The sequence below is a fragment of the Carcharodon carcharias genome, chromosome 4 (genome assembly GCF_017639515.1).
Source record: "Carcharodon carcharias isolate sCarCar2 chromosome 4, sCarCar2.pri, whole genome shotgun sequence".
Taxonomy (NCBI): Eukaryota; Metazoa; Chordata; class Chondrichthyes; order Lamniformes; family Lamnidae; genus Carcharodon; species Carcharodon carcharias.
Genome location: NC_054470.1, coordinates 111,842,844 through 111,864,758, shown reverse-complemented (window position 1 = coordinate 111,864,758; position 21,915 = coordinate 111,842,844). Strand labels below are relative to the sequence as shown.

General features: G+C 43.9%; 1 protein-coding gene across 1 annotated transcript; it reads left to right on the top strand.

The window, feature by feature from the left end:
• The first annotated feature begins 626 nt into the window (after window positions 1-626).
• LOC121276776 (leucine-rich melanocyte differentiation-associated protein) lies at window positions 627-20,150 on the top strand. Its single transcript, XM_041185320.1, has 5 exons — window positions 627-656; window positions 1,105-1,249; window positions 5,287-5,469; window positions 16,283-16,360; window positions 19,985-20,150. The coding sequence occupies exons 2-5, from the start codon at window positions 1,128-1,130 to the stop codon at window positions 20,148-20,150; spliced, it is 549 nt and encodes a 182-aa protein (XP_041041254.1). The 5' UTR covers window positions 627-656; window positions 1,105-1,127.
• Window positions 20,151-21,915: the final 1,765 nt, after the last annotated feature.

The window sequence follows — 21,915 nt, the reverse complement described above, 5'->3', positions numbered from 1 at the left end:
AACTACTGTATGACTGCATGTTGACGTCGGCACGCTCGGCCGACGTCAACACCTGTCATTTCATGCTCGGTCGGATCAGGCACGCGCCCGCCCACCGAGCTAAAACTTCTGCCCCGTGAGTTGTCCCAGCTTCCTCTTAAATGCATTGATGTATTGGCCACAGCTCCTCCGCATTGTAATGAGTTCTCTCTCCTGAATCCCTTACCGGATGTATTAGTGACTATCTTATATTAATGACCCTCGTTTGGACTCCCTCAACACGTGGAAACATCTCTGTGTCTACCCAATCAAACACCTTCATAATTTTAAAGACCACTAATAGGTCACTTATCAGATTTGTCTTTTCTAGAGAAAACAGGCCCAGCCTGTTAAATTTTTCACAATATATTGGAGTACAAAGGTTGAAACGTGGAGTGCTGGATGTCCACCACAGTTGTCACTATTCTGTGAGTTGATTCCCAGTCACACAATTTGCTAGATAATTTCCCGTCTGCCAGTCTTATGACACTTGATTGAGTATGGAGTATAAGGATCACGTGGTGTTTTCTGCTGAAGAGCAGTGTGACAGATTGCAGGAGCACATGATACTAGTTCTTTTTTCACTGATATGCAGAGTGTCGCTTCATCCAGGAAAAATTCAGCAGCTGCAGAAAAAGGTACTACTTAGTTTTGCTTTTTTTTGTTAATGGTAATGCCTTAATTATCATTTGGTTTTCCATTTCGTAAGACAATGGTTTACACCATGGTGGTCAACTTTATGTCATGCACCGCCTGGTGTGGCTCAGAAACCCCAATCTGGCATGGCAGTCGCTGCCACATTTGCTGCAGAGGAAGACAGTAGGCTGAGAAGGTGCACAATTCACTGCCGCTTGTTTTCTCTGGGTCCTCTTCGATTCTGCTTGCACCTTCCAATGCCCTTCATTGGAATTATCATTTATCTATCAACCTACAGATTATATAGCTTGTTAGTAATTTTTTAGAATGGTTTGATGATCTGCCTCATTTGTTGCGATGGTACAAGAACTCCTTTAAATATTTAGGTGATAATTTATTTTCAAATGTGGGACCAGATTAAAGGGTTGATAGAAATTAATTGTGTGACAGGTGCCTCTAGCCCAGCATTTTTAATGATGCAGATACGAAGAATGTCTTTTGCTCATCAAAACCTACAAGAAGTGCCTTTCATCAAAATACTCCGGCATGCAGACAGTCTTGAAGAACTTGACCTCAGCCACAACTGTCTTGATGAGTATCCTTTAAATATTTCTGTCTAATATTTTGACTGCTAACCATACTAACTGTCAAGATTACTAAGGCAATAAATGCAAAACTTTGTGAAAGTGGATTTTTCTCCCTGACTTATTAATTTATGTAATACTTCTTAGGGCATGCCTTGTATTTGTATGTTTTGATGATACATTTAAGGGGAAGCAAGGTAAATACATAAGGGAGAAAAGAATAGAAGGATACTCTGATAGAGTATAATGAAGTAGGTGGGAGGAGACTGATGTGGAGCATAAACACCAGCACCAACCATTTGGGCTGAATGGCATGTTTCTTTGTTATAAAATTCTAAGCTTGAAGCTGCAGCAGGTCATTGCATTATGGAGTGTTTGAATAGGGGATCCTGATCCCATTCAGGATATCAGCAGATAGTACCAAGTTTTTTCTAGAGAGATAGTGAGAATTTTATGGTAGAAATTATTTGCACATTTTTTTCGCTGCTAATTTTGAAGCAGCATTTGGAACACAGGAATAGGAATGCATCATTCAGTCCCAACCTTGGAGTGGTGACCTCACAATCACTCACTTGGGATTGCTGTGTGTCCCTAAGAAGGTGGGTGGGAAAGGGGGAAGGAGAAACAATGTAAAGGAAAGACAAAATCAGCATTAAAATGGGGGAAAAAGAAGCTAATAAAACAAATACACCTCCATTCATTGATACTTGCAGCTTACTCCCCCTGTCAATAAAGTTTGATGATAAATTAGATTTGAGTAAATACAATTCTGTCCTGTCAGCCCTGGTTACCTCCACTTCCTGGGATTGCCATGGCAACCATATCACAGTTCCAGCCCTTTACTTAACTTCTTGTGTAGACCATCAGTCTGTGCCAAAGACGCCGACCTTCGAATCTTTAATACACTTCTTAGTTTTTTGAGGGCTTGCTGGGAGGATGCTCCCTCTGGCTGGAGAGTCTAGATCTAGGGCTGGGATTTTCCAGTCTTGACCACGACAGGAATTGTTGTGGGTGGGACAAAAAATTTGACTGACCAGCCAAAGGTCCATTGGGACCGGAAAATCCTGGCCTATTGGTCATAGTCTCAGGAGAAGGGGTCATTTAGGACTGAGATGAGGAGAAATTTCTTCATACAGAGGATTATGAATCTTTGGGATTCTCTTCCACAGAGACCTGTAGCTACTCAGTCATTGAGTAAGTTCAAAACTGAGGCTGAGAACTTATTGGGCACTAAAGAAATCAAGGGATGTACAATTAGGGCAGGGAAGTGGAGTTGAGGTAGAAGTCTTGCCATTATTTTATTGAATGGTGGAGAAGGCTTAAGAGATCGTTTGGCCTAGACCTGCTCTTATTTCTTACGTTTTAATGTTCTGCCCTTTTATTTTGCCCCTGTGCTGGGGCAGTGGGGGCCTCATTAATATTTGGCAGCCCAATGACAGTGGTAGAAATTCCACCAGTGGTTTGCCATGCAGACAGGGTAAATTTCTGACCCATTGGAACAATGCACTTGATGACCTAAAAGAGGAAACATGCATTAAAGACAGGGTGGTAATTGGGCAGAATGAATGGATTAAGGGTGGGTCTTTTGAGGACAGCCATGATGATGATGGTTTTGAAATTAGTAGTTGGTAGTAAATCAAAGGATGAGAGCCATTAATATCAGCTAGCATGGGGGCCAGCAATGGAAATTGACTGGTCAGGTGTTGAGTGTGGAGGATATTAAGTAAGCAAGAGTGGGTTTCATGTAAAATGAAATGGGAGGAGAAAGTACAGAGTGACAAGGAATCAGGGTTAGAGTGGGGAGAGGGAAGGAGCATTATACTGGGTGAGACTCACATATCACTTCTATAACCTGGGTTGAAATCCAGTGCAAGGTGATGGAAGGAATATCTTGTCACTCTGTTAGATATATGGTTCCAATGCAAAATGACTCTTGTTGAACATATTCCTGAAGGTGTCATCACATGATCTATTTCCTCCAACTAACCCAACCCCACCATGATTTTGCTGTAGGTTACCAAACACCTTCATTCTCATTATGCTTTGTCTTCTCACACTAGCCGGATAGTGAATAGACTCTTCATTGAGCAATTAGATGATTCTTGACTATTAGTCAAATAGCTTTTTCTCCAATATTCAATATTTTTTAAATAGCAAATAAAAGTGTTGAAAGAACTGTTGTTTTAAAAACACCATTTTTTCAATGCCCCTATGATTTTTTTCCCCACTTTTTTTTTGCTCACAGCAGTGTCCTGGAAATTAATCTTTAATTCCTGGAAATTCTAGGACAATCCTGCAGTATTGGCAACTCTATTTGACAGTATTTGCCAGTTTTAAGTGGCTTTGGCCCATAGTGCAAAGATCCCTTTTTTTGGGACCGAGGCAGATTTTCTGCTTTGATGCTCCTGAAGCATGCAAGATATACATTGAGGGAAAATTGTGCAACTCCAGTCCATTATTTTCTACCCACATATAGAAATTTGTGGCCTGAGGAGCTTAATTTCCAAATAGAAGTTCCCAACTTGCATACACAGCTCCAATGTGCAAAATCTTCTCTCAACATATCAATCTCGCTTGGAAAGACTAAGGGCTGTTTGTTTGAGATATTCTCAGTAAGGGGAGAGGACAGAGGGTAGGATTCAAGTAGATTACTAGGATGGGTAGTAAGAGTGTTATGTTGTAGTTGGCTGTGTTGTCCTTGACCTGAGAGTGCATAACGTTGATACTGTCCAAGAATCAGAAAGTTTTCTGTTCCCCAACATCAACCTTCCTTACCTGGATGAAGACAAAAGAAAAGAGTAACACCTTACCATATCTTGATCATATTTAGACATATCACATGGGTCATTTTTGTGAAACTACTATAGAATCATAGAAACATACAGCACAGAATAAGGCCACTCGGCCCATTGCACCTGTACCAGCTGTTTGAAAGAGCTGTCCATTTAAACTCAAACCACCCTCCCCATGCTCTGCTCCATGCATAGTCCTGCACTTTTTTTCCTTTCAAATGTTTATCTAATTCTCTTTTGAAAGTTATTCAGGCAGTGCATTCCAAATCATAACAACTCGCTGCCTGAAATTTCTTCTTATCTGTTCCTTATTTCTTTTGCTAGTTAACTTACTTCTATCTCCTCTGGTTACTGATCCTCCTGCCAGAGGCAACAGTTTCTCCCTATTTACTCTATTAGAACACCTCGTAAGTTTGTACACGTGTATTAAATCACCCCTTAATCTTCTTTGTTCCAAGGAGAACAATCCCAGTTTCTCCAGTCTGTCCAAATAGCTGATGTTCCTCAAGCCTGGTATCATTATAGTAAATGCCCTTTGAGCTCTCTTCAAGGCCTTGACTAATGTGTGGTGCCTAGAATTGGGTACAATATTCCAGCTGAGCACAATTTCCTTAATTAATACGCATACCAAATCCATTTAAATCACGTGCAACTTCCAAAAGAAAAAAAAGACTTACATTTGTATAGCTTCTTTCATGATCACAGGATGTCCCACAGCCAATTAAGTACTTTTGAAGTGAAGCCACTGTTGTATTGTAGGACATGAGGCAGCCATTTTGCACACAACAAGCTCCCAGAAACAGCATTGTGACAATGACCAGATAAATCTATATTTGTGCTGTTGACTGGTGGAGAAATGTTAGCCAGAACACTGAGGAGAACTCCATTACATTTTTTTCAAAATAGGCAGATTTCTCCAGCAATTTAGGTTTACGACTTAATATATTCTTTGTCTAATAGCCTAGTGTTTGACATTTATATATATAAACTCCAATAATTAGAAGGGGAGGGTCATTTTATTATGATGAATGTTCCTCTTGAATTGGTAAATGAAGAGCATCTTCTGATGCTTTAATTGGCTCTCAGTTCCCCTGGGTTTACTTAAAACCTGCCAGAATATCAATGATACTATATGACTAGTTCAGGACAGCAGAATTTCTTTGTGTATACCAGCATCTAGCAGAATCAATCCATCAGCTCATGTTATTCAGCCTATCCACTGTTGACAATTGTGTTCCTCAGCTATGGCATTGCAGAAATCTTTCACAGCTTGGGGAGCTGAAAAAATTAACTACGTTGATTTTGGATGGCAACAATTTCACTTCTCATGTTAAGTTTGCTTACATGCCGAGGCTCAGCACCTTGTGGATAAATAAAAACAAAATTACTAACTTGGCTATTTTCATTGCAGAGCTAGCTAAAAACTTTCCGCAAATCAGGTGAGGTGTACTTATGTTTAAAGAATATTTTTTGTTTCTGATGTCTCCACTGGGACTACTGAATTTTAGTCACATTTCAGAGGGTAAAGCATCTACTGATTGATCAGCATTAAATTCAAGAACAAGAACCAAAAGCTGTTGGAGGGTTATGATTCACGTGGGGGAACCGTAAACCAAAGTTGCCAAACAACCCCCAAATGAAGATATTTACAGCACAATTCCACTTTTTGTAAATTTTATTTTAACACAAATTAGAACCAAAGCAAATCACACATGAATTAACAGGGGAATGATACTTCAAATTATAAGGTAAATTTCATTTTAAATAGTTAATACAGCAATGACACATCTTGTACAACCACAAACATCCACATCACTCCTCACACAAATGTGGCACTGCATAGCTACAAAGTTCCACAATATGCTATTCTTTATTCATACAGTGTGGGTCAGGTGTCCAATCCAACAACAGCTTTCACCTTCGATTTCCATGGTACAATTATCATCAGCAAGGCATACTCCTACAAACCTTTCTCTCTCAGGTCACAACAGCCCTGATGGTGTACCTTTCCAGAGTTCCTTTTCAACCAACCAACCAGTAACACCTTAGTTCATGGTTTGTCACATCTGAGAAAACACCCAGCTCTTTAGCGTAATTTAACTATTCACACAGCTTTCTAGGTTTTAAACCTTTTTAGCCAGTTTGCACAGTACCTCCAAAAGCTCCTGTCTCCTTTTCTGCCAAAAAAAAACTGACCTCTTCCTGAAAGTGATTTGCTTCTCTTGTTCACAAGAATTCTCTGTGTTCCTGTTTCTGTTTCTGTCTCTGTCTGCTTTCTCTTTGTGGCTGCATCTGTGTGCTGATCATCTTCACCTTTCAGCTCCTCTGCTTGTAACTCTCCTTTGTGCCTGCAGTTCTCCTTTATGTCTGCCAACCGCATAGCTTCTTTCTTACCTTCCTTCCTTTTGGCACTGTTTCCAGATTAAAGGTCACCAAGTCATATGGACCAGTATTTCTTATTATTCAAGAAAAACACAAGTGCCCTTTACAATTGATGCAAACTCTTATAAGTTCTTTTCAAACATTCTTAAAAACAGTTACAAATTCCACAGACTTTTCAAAGAAATTATACATTTTTCTTACCGTACTGCTTCCAGGTTAAATGTCATCACAGAGATCAATCGGGGATTTCAAAACTGAGAATTGTAAATAAAAGATTTTATATGTATAAATTTTTTTCAAAGCGCGATCGCATATGATGCCCATATGAATTCTGGGGCCTGACTCCGTGCCATTTTGAACAGCTAATGCACTAATTGGGCAGGAGGTGAACCCGGTGTGCAATTAGTGTTGTTGAGAATTAATAGGATGCAGGAGCTGCCTGCAAAGCGTGGGCCATGTCAGAGGCTGCCAGTGTCATGCAGAATAGAGCAGATAGCTTCTTGGAGGGCTAGCAGCATTGAAACAAAGAAAAGTGGCCATGCAGCCAAAATAAAGGTAATGCTCTCGACCCAGCGCAAGAAGCTGGATGAACATTTTGCATCCATTAAAAACAAACTCTCAATCCTCTTTGCAATGAATCCTACAGCTGGGCAAACGGTTCCGATTCATCGAATTAACCTTTGAAAATTCACCGTCCCAGCCCAAAAACAAGCTCCTCAAGGAGCTTTACGCACCATTAATTGGAGGCACTCAGGTTCTCTGTTCCCTCCGCCCCTCCCCCCCCACCCCCCGGCCCTCCATTTGAAAACCGAGGTGCGCCTCAGGGGTGTCAGGATCCAGAGATGACCTCCGGGAATTTCTAAATTGCAGCCACACTTGATCTCGACCCCGCTAGCAATTGAAAATCTGACCCATAGCGTCTTTCATGACCTCAGGACATCCCAAAACACTTTACAGCCAATTAAGCGTTTCTTAAAGTGCAGTCATTGTTGTTACATAGCAAAAACAACAGCCAATTTCTGCACAGCAAGATCTCACAAACAGTAACAAAATAATGATGAGATAATCTGTTTTTCAGTGATGTTGGTTGAGGGATAAATATTGGTCAGGACACCACAAAAAACTCTCCTGCTTTTTGTCAAAATAGAGCAATGGGACCTTTTTACATACACTTGAGGGGCTAGGTGGAGCCTTGATTTAACATCTCATCTGTAAGATAGTAGCTCCACCAGTGCAGCACTCCTTTAGTAGTGCAATGGTATGTCAGCTGAGATTTTTGTGTTCAAGTCTCCACAGGGGGACTTGAACCCACAGCTTTTTGACACAGAGGCAACAATGGTACCCATTGAGTCACAGCCAACATGGGCTTCATTTTTGTTAGATACAAGGGGTAAAATATCACTAGGGGGGAGACGGAAGCAAAGTCAGCGTGGAGCCAACTCGCTCTGTGCCAGCTGCCCCACAGCCATAACGCACTGCGGGAAGGTTAAATTGGGCAGTGTGGGACTCCTGCCCCTCACTAGGGAGGTAATCCCACCCTCAGGAGCTGCTGTCCAATCCAATTGGCTGGCAGCTCCATAAGTCCCAGCAGCGCCAAGAATGCATTAGTGGGTGCTGCCAGGACTGCAACCAGGGATCAAGAAGAAGGCCCATGGATCCCAGAGCCAGGTAAGTCCAGGGTCTTGGGCAGGGAGAATTTGGACAGTTTAGGGAGGGGAGACTAGGGTTGGTGTATGTAATGGAGAGGGCAGGTAGGAATAAAGGAGCGGGTACTATCTTAGGGTACTCCCCGAACCGCAAAGATAGTACCTTCCTTCCTTCCTGCCCTTTGAAAAAGTTTCTTAAAAAAAGCATCCTGCCCACTCCCACCCCACGTGCCCATGCCAACCATTTTCTGGTGTGGGCAGTGTATTATTGGGCTCAATCGGTTTGTTAACAAGCCCAATTGCCATTGATTATTTATTTAAATATGGCAGGGGGCAGGTTGCCGATTTCGGTGCCCGTCCATCCCCTATATTATGGGGGTGAGCTTGGGGGTTAGCTCAGGGGTGGGTGATGAGGTGGTGGGCTGGGTACCTGCCCCATTTTACATGTGCCTCCGCTGAAAACACGCCCAGCGAGGGCATGTGAAAGGCAGCCCAAGGTATTAATGGCTGCAGATCCAAGGTAGGTTGATGGAGTTAAGAAACAGATCAACCATGATCTAAATTATCAGTAGAATAGCTCCAGGGCTGAATGACCTACTCCTGTTCCTATGCTCCTAGCACCATGAAAGTGCCTAGTGATAATCACACTTTAACAAGGTGTGAACAGTTGAGGCAAAAAAATTCTGTTTGAATCGCCCCAAATAGCTGATGCACTTAACAGGTTTAAAATGTAGCTTTCTAACTGACGCCTTTGGTGAACGCAAATAATGCACATCATTCACCTGATCTAGGCTGCTGTCCAGGATAAGCAATGTCAAAGCCGAGGACTGCGGCATTTAAAGTAGGATAAGTTCCTGCAGATGAGGGTCAGTGATGTAAATGATCAGTTTTAATTCCCATTGATAGTTCGTGGAATTGTAGAATGATACAGCACAAAAAGAGGCCATTCAGCCCATTTGTGCTGACTCTTTGAAAGAGCTCTGGAATTGATCCAACTCCCAATAACCCTTCAATTTTTTTCCCCTTCAGGTATTTATCTAATTCTCTTTTGAAAATTATTATTAAATCTGCTTCTACCACCCTTTCAGACAGCACCTTCCAGATCGTGACAACCCACTTTGTGAAAAAAAGCCCTTATATCCTCTGTGGCGTTTTGCTAAAAATCTGTCTCCCCTGGTTACTGATCCTCCTGCCAATGGAAACCATTTCTCCTTATTTATTCTATCAAAACGCTTCATGATTTTGAACATCCCGATTAAATTTCCCCTGAATTTCTGTGCTCTAAAGGGAACATTCATAGCTTCTCTAGGCTCTCCATGCGACTCAAGCCACTCATTCTGTGACTGCGACAGAACTATATATACAGTGGAATCGGATAATTTACATCTCTGTTTCTACTTTGCGGCTAAAGCTGAAGAACTCTGCAGCAATGATTTATCGTGTTCTTTGGGTGGAATCATCCCAGATTTACATGAAGTCCGGTAGCAGGCGTGTAAAAACACGTTTTACCCACAATGACGGGTTTTCACACCGTACCATCCCCTTCCCGCCTCATAAGTTATGCAGACACGGGAAACACACCGGATCACTGGCAGCCGGCCTCCAATTGGCTAGCCACGCCTTTACCTCGCCACTTCCTCACACCGAGCACCATATTTAAAATGCAGCCGCGTGCGCACTTCTCAATGCTCAAAGCGTAGAACTCCTCCAGTGAAGACATGGACCCAAAAGCCAATAAGAGTGCAGCCCCCTGATTCAGTGGCGCATCCCTGGGATGGCTTCTGGATGTCATGGAGGCCCACGCGATGTCCCCTACCTCCATTCTGGCCGCAGGAGGCTCATCAGTCTCAGCACTCCGGATTGGGATGCAGTGGCAGAGGGGGCCAGTGCCAATGCTGCACACAGGAGATCAGCCATCCAGTGCAGAAAACAGATGAATGATCTCATCCATGCCGCCAGGGTAAGTCAATAATTTCATCAATCTCAACTCACTCACACGCAAGCCCATCACATATTCACTGGCATCTCACTCACTGCCAGCTCAAGGGGCATCACCAATAACCCTCTCACACAAACCCTCACATCTCCATCAGCCTCATCCGCTCTGGAGACTGCCTCCAAATCCTGTCCATGGCTCCACTCAGCACACAAACACACCTGGCATACTTCTCATCTGGCCTGGCATGCGCCTTGCTTACACTCTGTCCATCTGTCATTTGTCCACAAGATCATGCACAATCAGCGGGAGAGGACCAGGGGTGGAGTGCCAGACATCAAGGCCCTCACTCCTTTCGAGAGTCGCGCACTGGAGCTGGCCGGAGAGGATGTTGACCATTCCTGTAGTGATGGTGACGCCAGCGGCGAACACCCACGTAAGAATCCTGCACCACATGATCCTGTTCTCAACGAGCCTCTGCATCCATCATTCTGTGTTCAACACAGCTACCAAGCACTAATAATCTCCACTTCCTGTCCTAGGCACATCTGACACGTCACCCTCAGGCAACCTTGACCGTGACCCCAATGCTGAGAACACCCGGATCCTGAGGATCCTGAGGGCAGCACCATTGGAGATCCATCACAGCACTCACCCACACTCTCCACTAGCGCAGCGACATACGTCTCAGTGGGACCCAGATGTAGAGCAGCCTCGGGATCACAATCTGGTGAGCACTGCACATAATCTGTTCCACAGCAGGCAAAGGGACAGTCTTGGTCACCGGCACTCTGAGGGCTGCTGGAGGCAAAGGATGTGCTAAGTCCGAGTCAGATGATGAGCCTTTGGACTCGGTCCTCAATTAGTTGGTGGTGTTGCAAAGACAATCACAGGAACATCAGGAAGGGGTGCCTGGTGCACACCTCAGACTACAAGGGACAATGGAGGAATCTGTCTGCCTTCAGTCCGAGGTGATAGCGCGGACATGCTGATGTACCAAGGTCAACACTGGCAGGTTGGTGGCCACCATGGAGACCTTGGTCCAAGACATAGGTCGTGCCCTCCTGCACGGCTGAACTCCATCGCTGATGCCATCCAACCGCATCAATATGAGAGGGGTGCAGAGCAGCTCGATCTCAATCTAGTTTCCCCAATTTTCCTCAAGGAGCCAGCCAGGTGCTGTTGGGCACCCATAGGGAGGAGGACCAGCAGCTCGCACTGTGGGGCCATTGATCCAGGTGACTCCAGGAATGTCCGGCCAATCCAAATCCCCTCTTCCTTGACCCCCGCAGCTCCAGCTCCACAGGCCAAGGAGGGTGCAGCTGCCCCACAGCAGGGCACCCAAAGCAGGCCAGGGCCCTTCAGGTCTCATCACTCCACTGAAGTCATCACATACAGGGCGTAGCAGCAGCATTAGGAAGGTTAAGAAGATTTGGTTACACAGCATGGGAATGGGTGTTAATCACTTGTACATAATGTTCACTATTGTAAATAAACTTCCAAGAATGTCTCCTTGCCTACGGCAGCGTTCCTGTCACTCAGATGTGAAACCTTGGTTCCTGCACAAGATGAAAGGCCTCTTCCCTGTGCAGTGTGTAACGTTCAGAGCAAAGTGATGGTCCAGCTTCTCACTCCCTGGACACGTTAGTGATGCCTACACCTCAAAGGTGCTTGTCATTGCTGCCAGAATGTTGTGGGCAGGCATCACAGAGTTCGGTCATTCTCTCTGTGTGCTCTCAGCGCCTTTAAGGTGGGGCTGGCCCCCATCTCATCAGCATCTGTGACCGGTGACACTGTGTTCCTGAAGGGGTCAGGTGGTGAAGGCTGACAAAGGATCAGGTGCATATAAAGTTTCCAAAGCTGTTTCTCATGAAATGACCCTGATCACAGAGCACAAGCGAGCTTTCCTCAGCCAGACAAGAGTCAGACATTCACAGAGGCAATGTGAAGATCTATGGAGTGTTCTTACTGCATGTCATCATCATCCTCCTGGAATCTAGTGACTCTTAGGGCCTCTGCTGTGTCTCCATGACATGAGCCTGTGCACTGAGGGCATGTGCGCTGCTGCTGTTCACAGATGCAAGGTGAGGATGTCAGGACTGTCCTCACTGCATCTCGGCATCATCCTCCACGAATCTGCAGCTATGAGGACCATCCAAGCATTCCTGCTTCGTCTGACCAGTGCGATGGCCTCATCACCAGCATCCTCACCTTTGAGGACCACATTACCATCATCCGCTTCAACGTCCTCCCTATTGGAGGAGTCGGGTAGCTCTTCCATCTCCTCCTCAGCCAGGACCTGCCCCGTTGCAGCGCCAGGTTGTGTAGCACTCAGCAAGCTACAATGATGTGTGAATGTATTACAGTGTTCCACTGGACCTGTTGAGGCACCGGAGCCTCATTTTCAAGATGCCTATCATTTGTCCCACTAAAGTCCGGGTCGCAGCATGAGCTTCGTTATATCTTCATTCTGCTGCTGTCTGAGCCTGCCACATGGGCATCATCAGCCACGTCCACTGTGGGTAGCCCTTGCCCCCAAGGAGAAAACCCTGCAACTTCTCTGGACCCTGGGAGATGTCAGGAATCTGAGACCTGCCAAGGATGTAGGAGTCGTGGCCCTCCCTGGGAATTTTGCGCAGACCTGTAGGATGTGTTTGTGGTGGTCGCAGATCAGCTGAACATTCAGTGAGGGCAAGCCCTTGTGGTTGACGTAACTGACTGCTTGTTGCCACGAAGATTTAAGTTCCATGTGAGTGCAGTCGATGACACCCTGCACCTGTGGAAAACCCGAGATCTGCACAAATCCCAGCGGTCCTGCTTCTTGGCTTTCCTGATCCTGGGTGAAGTGCACAAAGTTCTCTACCTTCGCGAAGATGGTTTTCGTAACCTCCTGGATACACTTCTATGTGGAGGCCTGTGAGATCCCGCACAGGTCACCTGAGGAGCTCTGGAAGGAGCCACTGACGTAAAAATTGAGCACTGCGGCCACTTTCACAGCCACTGGCAGTGGATGCCCTCCATGTCCCCATGGCACCAAATCCTGCAGTAGGTGGCATATGTGACCGACCAGTTCCCTAGACGTGCGCAGTCTTCAGTGACACTGGTTCTCAGTCATCTGCGTGCAGAGCAGGCCCTGCCGCACCCTCATCTTGAGGGAGGTGCTCCTCCCTTTGCCAAGTCAGGCACCTCCGCCGCTCTCTTCTTCTTCTTCACTGCTCCCTGTAAGCCATGAGGCAAACTGCTAAATCACCAGGCTCCGTGATCCTGATGTTCTCCTGCTGCAGGATCAAAAAGAGAGACATGTGGGTTAGCATATGGATCCTGAGTCCCTCTCTTGGTTAAGTCTGAAGGCCCCTCCATGCGTGCAGGAGAGTGCTGACCACTACTTAGATGGCCAGTGTGTTGTGCGCTTCACGGCTGTCTGAAACCCCGCCCACCTCCGCCCCACTCCACTTGACCGATTGGCAACAGCTTCAGCCACTGGACTGCACGCTGTGCTCTCAGCTCAGGCACAGGTATTCTCTTAACCCGCACTGCAAGTCTGCACTATTAGCTTGAACCATGAGATATACCAGCCCAAACCTTAATAAAGACATTGCAAGGGGCTGTGAGCACCTCCACCAGTGACTGCGCCATGGCCACCTTTCACAAGGGGATTCTACAACTTACCCAGTCGGCCAATTGTTCTGCTGTGTCCTAAAACGCACATTAATTTGCAGTCTGCACTCAAGGAGTGAAAGGTTCTGGAGCATTTATTGGCACATTCATGCTTTTGCGTTGCTCAGTGGACAAAAAAGCTTCAAAGGCCTGACTCCAAGCGAGTCAATGGAGATGCTGCTGATTGGTCCTACCTGTGGAAGAATGCTCACTTTTAACAAACCTGTCCAGGTATGTGGCCACTTCTCTCACCCCCACCCTTCCTGGCATGTGCTTGTATACCTCCTTCAGTCTGTGCCATCCCCCCACTCCCTGGCCTCACCTGCACTGGAACCCTTGCCCCGGCATCACACTGAAATCCAGCCAGGAAGATGCGACTTGCTCCCCGCCCCCAACGCTGATTGCACAGCACCCATTTCTTTATGTCCTAAGGGCGATGCTTATGAGCGCTGCACAAGGTTGTGTGCGCTCAACTCCAATTTCCCTCAGCGTTCAGCTTTCCAGTGCGCGCCTTTCAAAGGCAGGCGTGAACCAATCTGTTCTGAAGTCACACCGGCGTGGGTGGTAAATTTGCCGTGCAGGGGTGATTCCAGCGAGCAGGTCTTATAGTGAAGATGCTGAAGTATTGAAATTAGGTACCAGATGTGCAGCGGCGGGAAACGTGGCCCGCCATGATGGGTGGAGCGGATGATCGGAAACTGGTTTCATGGCTGCATTGAACTGATTTTTGGCCTTCTCGCCATTTCGTCTGTTCACGCCCGCCATGATGTCCACTGCCAACTGGACCGGACGATTGTTTAATAAATTCTGACTGAGGTGAAAAACTGAAACAAACCACCAGGTGTCACCAGATTCAAGATTTTGAGGGGGACAGCCCTCTGATCACTGATCACCAACACTTTACACTGGAGTAGGACCATCTGTTTGATATGGTGAGATGAAGTAGATTGGAAGAAGGCTTGTGTGGCTAAAGGACAGCATAGATCAGTAGGGGACATATGGCCTGCTTCTGCGCTGTAGAAGTTTATTTAATTATTACACCCTTGATAAAATTTCAGTGTTGCTACTGTGTTTTAGAGGGTTTATGCAACACACAATATATTACACTTAATTTTTAACTTGTGAGATCTCTTTAAGATCACAAGGACATTTGCTTCAAGTGAGGGTTCTACAGTCAATCAGCGATTTAACTTCTTTATCTTTTTTGTTTTTTCTTTAAAAAGACTGAGTTGCATGGCGTTTGCCGTTGCTATTCTCCCTCCTTTTGTGTAGTGTGTTAGTGCTTGCTGTTCTGTGAATGTATTCTATCTATGTAATTCCCCATTGGGAGGCTAAAGTATGATGAGCTGACTGCTGGATGTCAGCTCATGTCTCTTGGAATGGAAATGTGCCGGTATCATTTTCTGTTGGACCACCAGGTGGCCCTACATCTATTGCTGCAGTGGTTGACTGGTCTTTCACACTATCTGGAAAATGGTAAGCTATTTGGGCAAGGGGACAACTGAGTTGGATGGGTTTGGCCTCATCCCTTGAGCATTGTGTCAATTTCTGCTAGTCTCCTGCTGCTGTCAACTACCCTCACTCAGTGTGTCCAGTGATTTATGTGGGAGACAACCATTAACCAGAAATCAGGTCATAGAGGCATTATATTAGGGCTCTGTCAATCCAATCTCTCATCACGTTGAAACCAGACAAGAGATGTTGTATTTTGCAGTGCAGGGGGTATAGTTTTAAACTATATGGAAACTCATGGGATTGATTGGACCTCAATTTTACACCCAGCCCAATAATACACTCTGTTGACTTTAATGGGAAGTAATATTGAATGAGGTGTTGCATTCAGTACTGTCAGTTTCTGGATGAGTGGGGTGGGTTAAAATTGCTCCCCAGGTGTCTATGGGTCTAAATTCTATAGAATTTAGAAGGTCTCATTGAAACTTATAAAATTCTTAGAGGGCAAGACAGAATAAAGAACCAAAGGCAACATGTGAAAAAACGTTTTTAGGGGAAATGGAAGGAAGCAAGGACTGAGGGAGGAAGGGAGAAAGAAATTTCTATGGCATTGTTCATAACCGCAGAACATCCCAAAGCACTTGGCAGCCAATGATGTGATGTTGAAGAGTAGTCACCATTGTCATGTAGGGGAGAGTGCTTCACTGCATCTCCTGGGGTAAGAAGCTCCAGAGCATCTTGCTCCAGAACGGCAATCCTTTAAATATCTTCAGTGTGCAGCTCTGCATTGACCACTAGCAGCAGTGTATAAAGAGCTGATGTTGACTGGCCAGGTATCTGAAGCCACAAGCAGTAAGTTTTTTGACATTATTAAAATTATCTGAATTGTTGATTATATAATTCAGGAGGTACAAAAACATTCTGAGAATTAAGGTGCAGTTGCTGCAAGTACCTAAATATTTAAGATACAATGCAGGGGAAATACAAAACAAACAAATAGATAGGAGTATTTCGATTTGCTACCAGTTTCAAAACTGCCAAATTGCAGGACAAATATTATAGTTGTCTTTTTATGAACGCTTTGTTGAATATTTGTTTAACTGTCTGCTTGCTGCAGTATTTTTGAGGATGGGTACGACCAGTTTAATGTATCTCATTATTTTGCATGTGGAACTTTAGGATTCTGAGCATGATGAACAATGAGGCTGCACCAAGCTATTTTAATGGAGGAAGCTTAGAGGACTACATAGATTATAGGTAAGTAGTAACACTTCAGTAAGGGTTCCGCAAGCAGACAGGACAACCGACAAAACAAGACAAGTGCAACGACAAGAAGTGTGGTGAAGCAGAATTTTCATATTTATCATCGCAAATTTTAGGTTCTTGGATAAATCTGATTGCAATATATTTCAAGAATCATCGGAGTTCCATACATTCTGCTTCACATCCCAATGTGGAAAATCTTGTTGCTTCCAGGAACTCAAGGTGCTGATGAAGAAGAGGAGACTGGAAGGACTTCCCTGGAGTGGGCTGAGCAATTGCTCAGAAGCTCCATTGGAACAAATGGAAGTGATCCAGCCCCTCACTGTTCCACTGCTGTTAAATCATGGCTGATCCATATCTTATCTTAGTTTAATAATTCTTAATATACCTTGCCTAACAAAAATCTATCACTCTCAGTTTTGAAATTTTCACCCATAGCCTCAACAGTTTTTTGGGGGAAGAGAATTCCAGATTCCCACCACCTTTTGTGTGAAGAAGTGCTTACTGACATCACCCCTGAACAGCCTGGCTCTAAGCTTATGCCCCATTGTCCTGAGCTCCCTGCACCAGAAGAAATAGTTTCTCTCCAGCTACCCTATCAACTCCTTCAATCATCTTAAACAAACCAATTAACAATTAACAAACCCCTTAATCTTCTATATACAAGGGAATACAAACATAGTCTATACAACCTGTCCTTGTAATTTAACCCTTTTATGTCCAGTATCATCATGACTCCCCCATACTTTCAGCTCCGGCATTACAACAGTGAACAAGAGTACTCTATTAGCTGTAAAGTGCTTTGGAATGTCCTTTGGGCCACTATATAAATGCAAGCTATTAAATTATTTGATGCTTATCCAACAGCCAGTGCCGGATGAGCAGAAATGTCCTCCAATTAAATATTGGAAAGACTGAAGCTCTTGTTTTAGGTCCTCACTCTAAGCTCAGCTCCCTCACTACTGATTCCATCCCTCTCCCTGGCAACAATTTGAGATTAAGCCAGTCTGTTCATAACATTTAATCCTGTGATGAGCTTCCGTCCTTATATCCCTGCCATCAGGAAGATTGTCCACCTCTGTATCATTGCCCAACTTTGCTTCTGTCTCAGCTCATCTGCTGCTGAAATCCTCATCCATGCATTTGTTACCTTTAGACTCAACTATTCCAGTGGATTCCTGTCTGGTCTTCCACATCCTACCCTCCATAAACTTGAGATCATCGAAAACTCTGCTGCCCCTATCTTAACTTGCAGCAAGTCCCACTCCCTTATCACCCTGTGCTTGCTGGCTTACACTGGCTCCCATTAAAGCATCATCTTTACTTTAACATTCTGATCCTTTTTCAAATTTCTCTATGGCCTTGCCTGTCCCTATTTCTGTAATCTCCTCCAGCCCCACAACCCTCCAAGATATCTGTGCTGCTCTAAGTTTGGGCTCTTGAGCACTCCCAATTATAATTGCGCCACCACTGGTGATTATGCCTTCAGTTGCCTAGGTCCTAAGCTCTGGATTTCCCTCCCTAAACATCTCCTCCACTCTACCTTGCTTTCCTCCTTTAAGGCACTCCTTAAATCCCACCTTTTTGATCAAGCTTTTAGTCATCTGACCTAATATCTCCTTATGTGGCTCGGTGTCATACTTATTTTTTCATGCTTCTGTAAAATGCCTTGGACATTGTATTCAAGGTTCTATATAATAGAAGTTGAAGTGTTTCTTTTTTTCCATAGTGCTGAAATTCCCCAGAGTTTCCTTTTTGTGGCTTCATCCTTTGGGTTTTCATCTCTGTCCTGGCCAGCAGAGCTTGGAGAGGGCCTTCCCTGTGATGAGTTCTCTCTCCCCTGGGCTGTGCCTGCCACCACCTGCTGCTCACTCATGCTGGGTGTTTCACAACATGAAGACCCTTTCTCCCATGCAGAGTGCCAGCGGTTCCACTGTTGCATAGGAGAGGGTGACAGTGCATCCTCTGGAGGATTGTCCTCTTCTGAGGTACCTTGTGCAGCAGCCTCTAGTGTCAAGAAGGACATAGAAGAAAGAGAAAAGGACCAAGAGTCAGGACAGCACTGAGAAGGCTGGATGCTAGTTCATGACAGTCTTATGAATTAAGCTTGAGGCTGTGAGATTGCTGAATATTTGCTGAGGTGAATAAAGGGCTACAGGTAAAGGACTACTTTGTTAAACTCCAGCCTCACTTCCCTCAATGCTCCTGGCTATCCTTGAACCATTAATCAGGGATCCCTGCCTCTACTATGAGGGCTAAAATGTTAGCTACCCCTCCCTGGTCTTGATTCTCTCCTTTCCTATGCACTTGCAGAAAGGGAGCGTGACAGTGGCTGTTCAGAAGACTCAGTAAAGATATATAAGGTTTGTTCATGTAGTGCATGTATTGGAGGTGCAGTAGAAAGAAGATGAATGAAGGTGGAGAAGATATATCCCCACTTCACAGGCTTTGAGCTCGAGGGGATTAGCTAACCAAGCCTCGTCTAATTCTGAAGTATTCTAACACTCCTGTTTTTATACCAAGAATTCACCATAACGCATGTTTCAGAAGCATTACCTCATCCAATTATCTGGATTTCAGTTTTACCAAGAATCACTCCCCATAACTTGACTCAGACTTCCCTAATTTTTCAAAACCATGGGCAGGTGCCTTTTCAAGGCTAAATCTTAACACTGTTTGCTGCTGAATTTCTTATCAGCAAAGATAGTCCCCACTTGTTCTGTGTGAGTGCAGTGATTTGTTATCAAGCTGAGGCTCTCTGGCTGCAATTCTTTTTAACTTACACTCTCCTTTGGAGAGAAGGTAAGAAACACTGTTTCATGCAAAGGGTAGTAGAAGTGTGGAACTCTCTCCTACAAAAAGCAGTAGATGCTAGCACCAATTAATCATTTTAAATCTGTAAGATTGATAGATTTTTGTTATAAAGGGATACAGAGCCAAGGCAGATGGATAGAGCTAGGCCACAGATTGGCTGTGATCTCATCAATTGGTGGAACAGGCTTGAGGGTCTGAGTAGCCTCCTTCTGTCCCTGTGTTCCTTCTAATGGAATTCTACATAACAGTCAGAAGCTACAAGTTAAAAATGAAGCATTTCCTTACAAGGTGCACCCCCACTTCAAACAAGCCTGCGGATGCCCACTGGAAATTGTGCGCCTTGTGTATGCTTGAATCCTGGGCTTGATCAGGTGAGTAGGTTTATATAATAGCACATAAAGGAAAATCCACGCTGATGGTTAGACCATGGGCCTTCCCTCACAACCCTAGATGTGAGAAATTGTAGCACTGGTTGTGCAACTTGACATTGTGTTAACTTCACATTTATATTAGAGATTCTGATGAAAGACCTGGAAAGTTAACCCTGTTTCTTTCTCCACAGAGGCTACCTGACCTGCTGAGTATTTCCAACATTTTTTGTTCATATTGCATTTACAGTGACTGAGTCGACTCAAATGTTGCTCTTGTTTTGAAATTGAGGTTGTACCTTCTGAAAGATATGTAAAAAGTTTGAAACAGCAATTAGTTCAACTGATAATAACAAAGTTCTCAGATATTGCATATTGCAAGGAAAGAGCACATAAATGCACAATCAGTTATCATTGCGCTCTCTGCTTAATTCAGGCATTATGTTGTTAGCCAAGTACCTACACTGAAAGTGCTGGATGACAAAGAAATAATGCTTGAGGAACGAATGGAAGCAGAACGAATCTATCGACCCAAATGTTCGAAGGGCACATCAAGAAGTAAAGGAGCTAAGGAAAACACTTCCAATGTATACAGTGCATAGCATATGCATTCTCTAAACTCAGCATGAAATGTTTCAAAAACTTACAACTATAAAAGCAGGAATGTTTGAATATCCAGGCACCAGTAAGAAAATTGGTTCTTATAAGCTAATGCTGTGCTACTCTGGCTTTAAACAGGTTGCTATTTCAACTAATGCAAAACTCTCTTCAAGAGACTAGTTACTTGAATGTGTTGCAATGTGTTTACAGCACAGAAACAGGCTTTTTGACCAAATAGGTCTGTGTTGGTGCTTATGCTCTACAAGAGCCTTCTTCCAACCTAATTCATCTAATTTCAACAACATATCCTTGTAACCCTTTCTCCCTCATCTGCCTATCTTGCTTCCCATTAAATGTATCTATATAATTCACCTCAACCATTCCTTGTGGTAGTGAGTTCCACATTCTGACCATTCCCTGGATAAAGAAATATCTTTTGAGTTCCCGATTGAATTTATTATGGGCTATGTTATATTTATGTCCTCTAGTTCTAGTCTCACCTGCAATATTTTCTGCATCTACCCTATCAAACCACTTCATAACCTTAAAGACCTTCAAGTTACTCCTCAATTTTCACTTTTCTGGAGAAAAGAGCTGAAGGCTGTTTGATCTTTACTGATGGATATAACCTGCTACCATTCTAGTAAATCATTTTTGAACCTTCCCCAGTGTCTCTATTTTCTTATTATAATATGGTGACCAGAACTGTTCACAGTACTCCAAGTATGGTCTAATCAAGATTTTCTACAACTTTGACTTAGCTAGTGTGATCTAACAAAGATTCTACACAAGTTTAACATAACTAGTGTGGCCTAACCAAGGCTCTACACAAGTTTAACGTAGCTAGCGTGGTCTAACATAACCATGGATGCTCCACAATATCGTTACAGTTAGGTAATTGGGATGTCTTGTAAAAATCACCTCAACACATTAACATAGGATCAGTACATCTCCAAATCAAGATCAAAAATTTGGATCAAGTTTGACAGGAATATGCTATGAATTAAGAATTATAATGTGGTTCCACATCACATCCTTCAAATAGTCATCTGTATAAATATGTGGCATTTCGCAGATGGCATTCAAAAGCAAGATGCCTATTACTCTGAAAGTAGTACATTATTTAAAAATGAGAGTTAAGCACAGTTTATTGGATATTCGATTTTCTAATGTGAAGACGAAGGCAGCTAATAGAGAAAAACAAGATCTGCCCATGTTAATAACCCCCAAGAAAAATTCTATCACTGATGCCTTTACAAAAAGCTACCTGGAATTAGTGCCTGACTGGTTTCTGTTATGATACACTAACCAAATAAATTGCTATGGTGACCACACTTAACCAGAGACACATTTTTACCAGCCACACAGTGCAAACTATTTAACATTTCCATTCTAGTCAAATGTTAAGTTGCCACTTGCAACATGTTGAAATATGCACGTATTTTGGGAAGAAATAGTAGTTGTATCTCATTGTGGTCCAATTTTGTTGTGTAGGTAATCATCTCTAAGTGTTGTGAGGTTAGACCTTGCAGTAACTGAGCATTAACTGCAGTAGCAAACTGGTGACTATTGACACCACTCTGTCAGTTGATGAGTTGGAGGTGGAGGCAGGACTTATGATAAATGGTATATTTTAAAGAAAACAGTAAAGCAAACCAAGTCTGTTTACCCAAAGTATATTTAAGAAACGTCTCTACAAACTACAGCAAGCAGAGTTTGTGACTGAAACTGCAGCAACATCTCCCAATTAAAGCAGGGTGATTTCTC

Excerpts from the sequence above, each read along its gene's own strand:
- LOC121276776 (XM_041185320.1), top strand. The coding sequence starts at position 1,128 with ATGATGCAGATACGAAGAATGTCTTTTGCTCATCAAAACCTACAAGAA. Across the intron at positions 5,470-16,282 it reads AAAAACTTTCCGCAAATCAG|GATTCTGAGCATGATGAACA; the intron begins GTGAGGTGTACT and ends GTGGAACTTTAG. Across the intron at positions 16,361-19,984 it reads GAGGACTACATAGATTATAG|GCATTATGTTGTTAGCCAAG; the intron begins GTAAGTAGTAAC and ends TGCTTAATTCAG.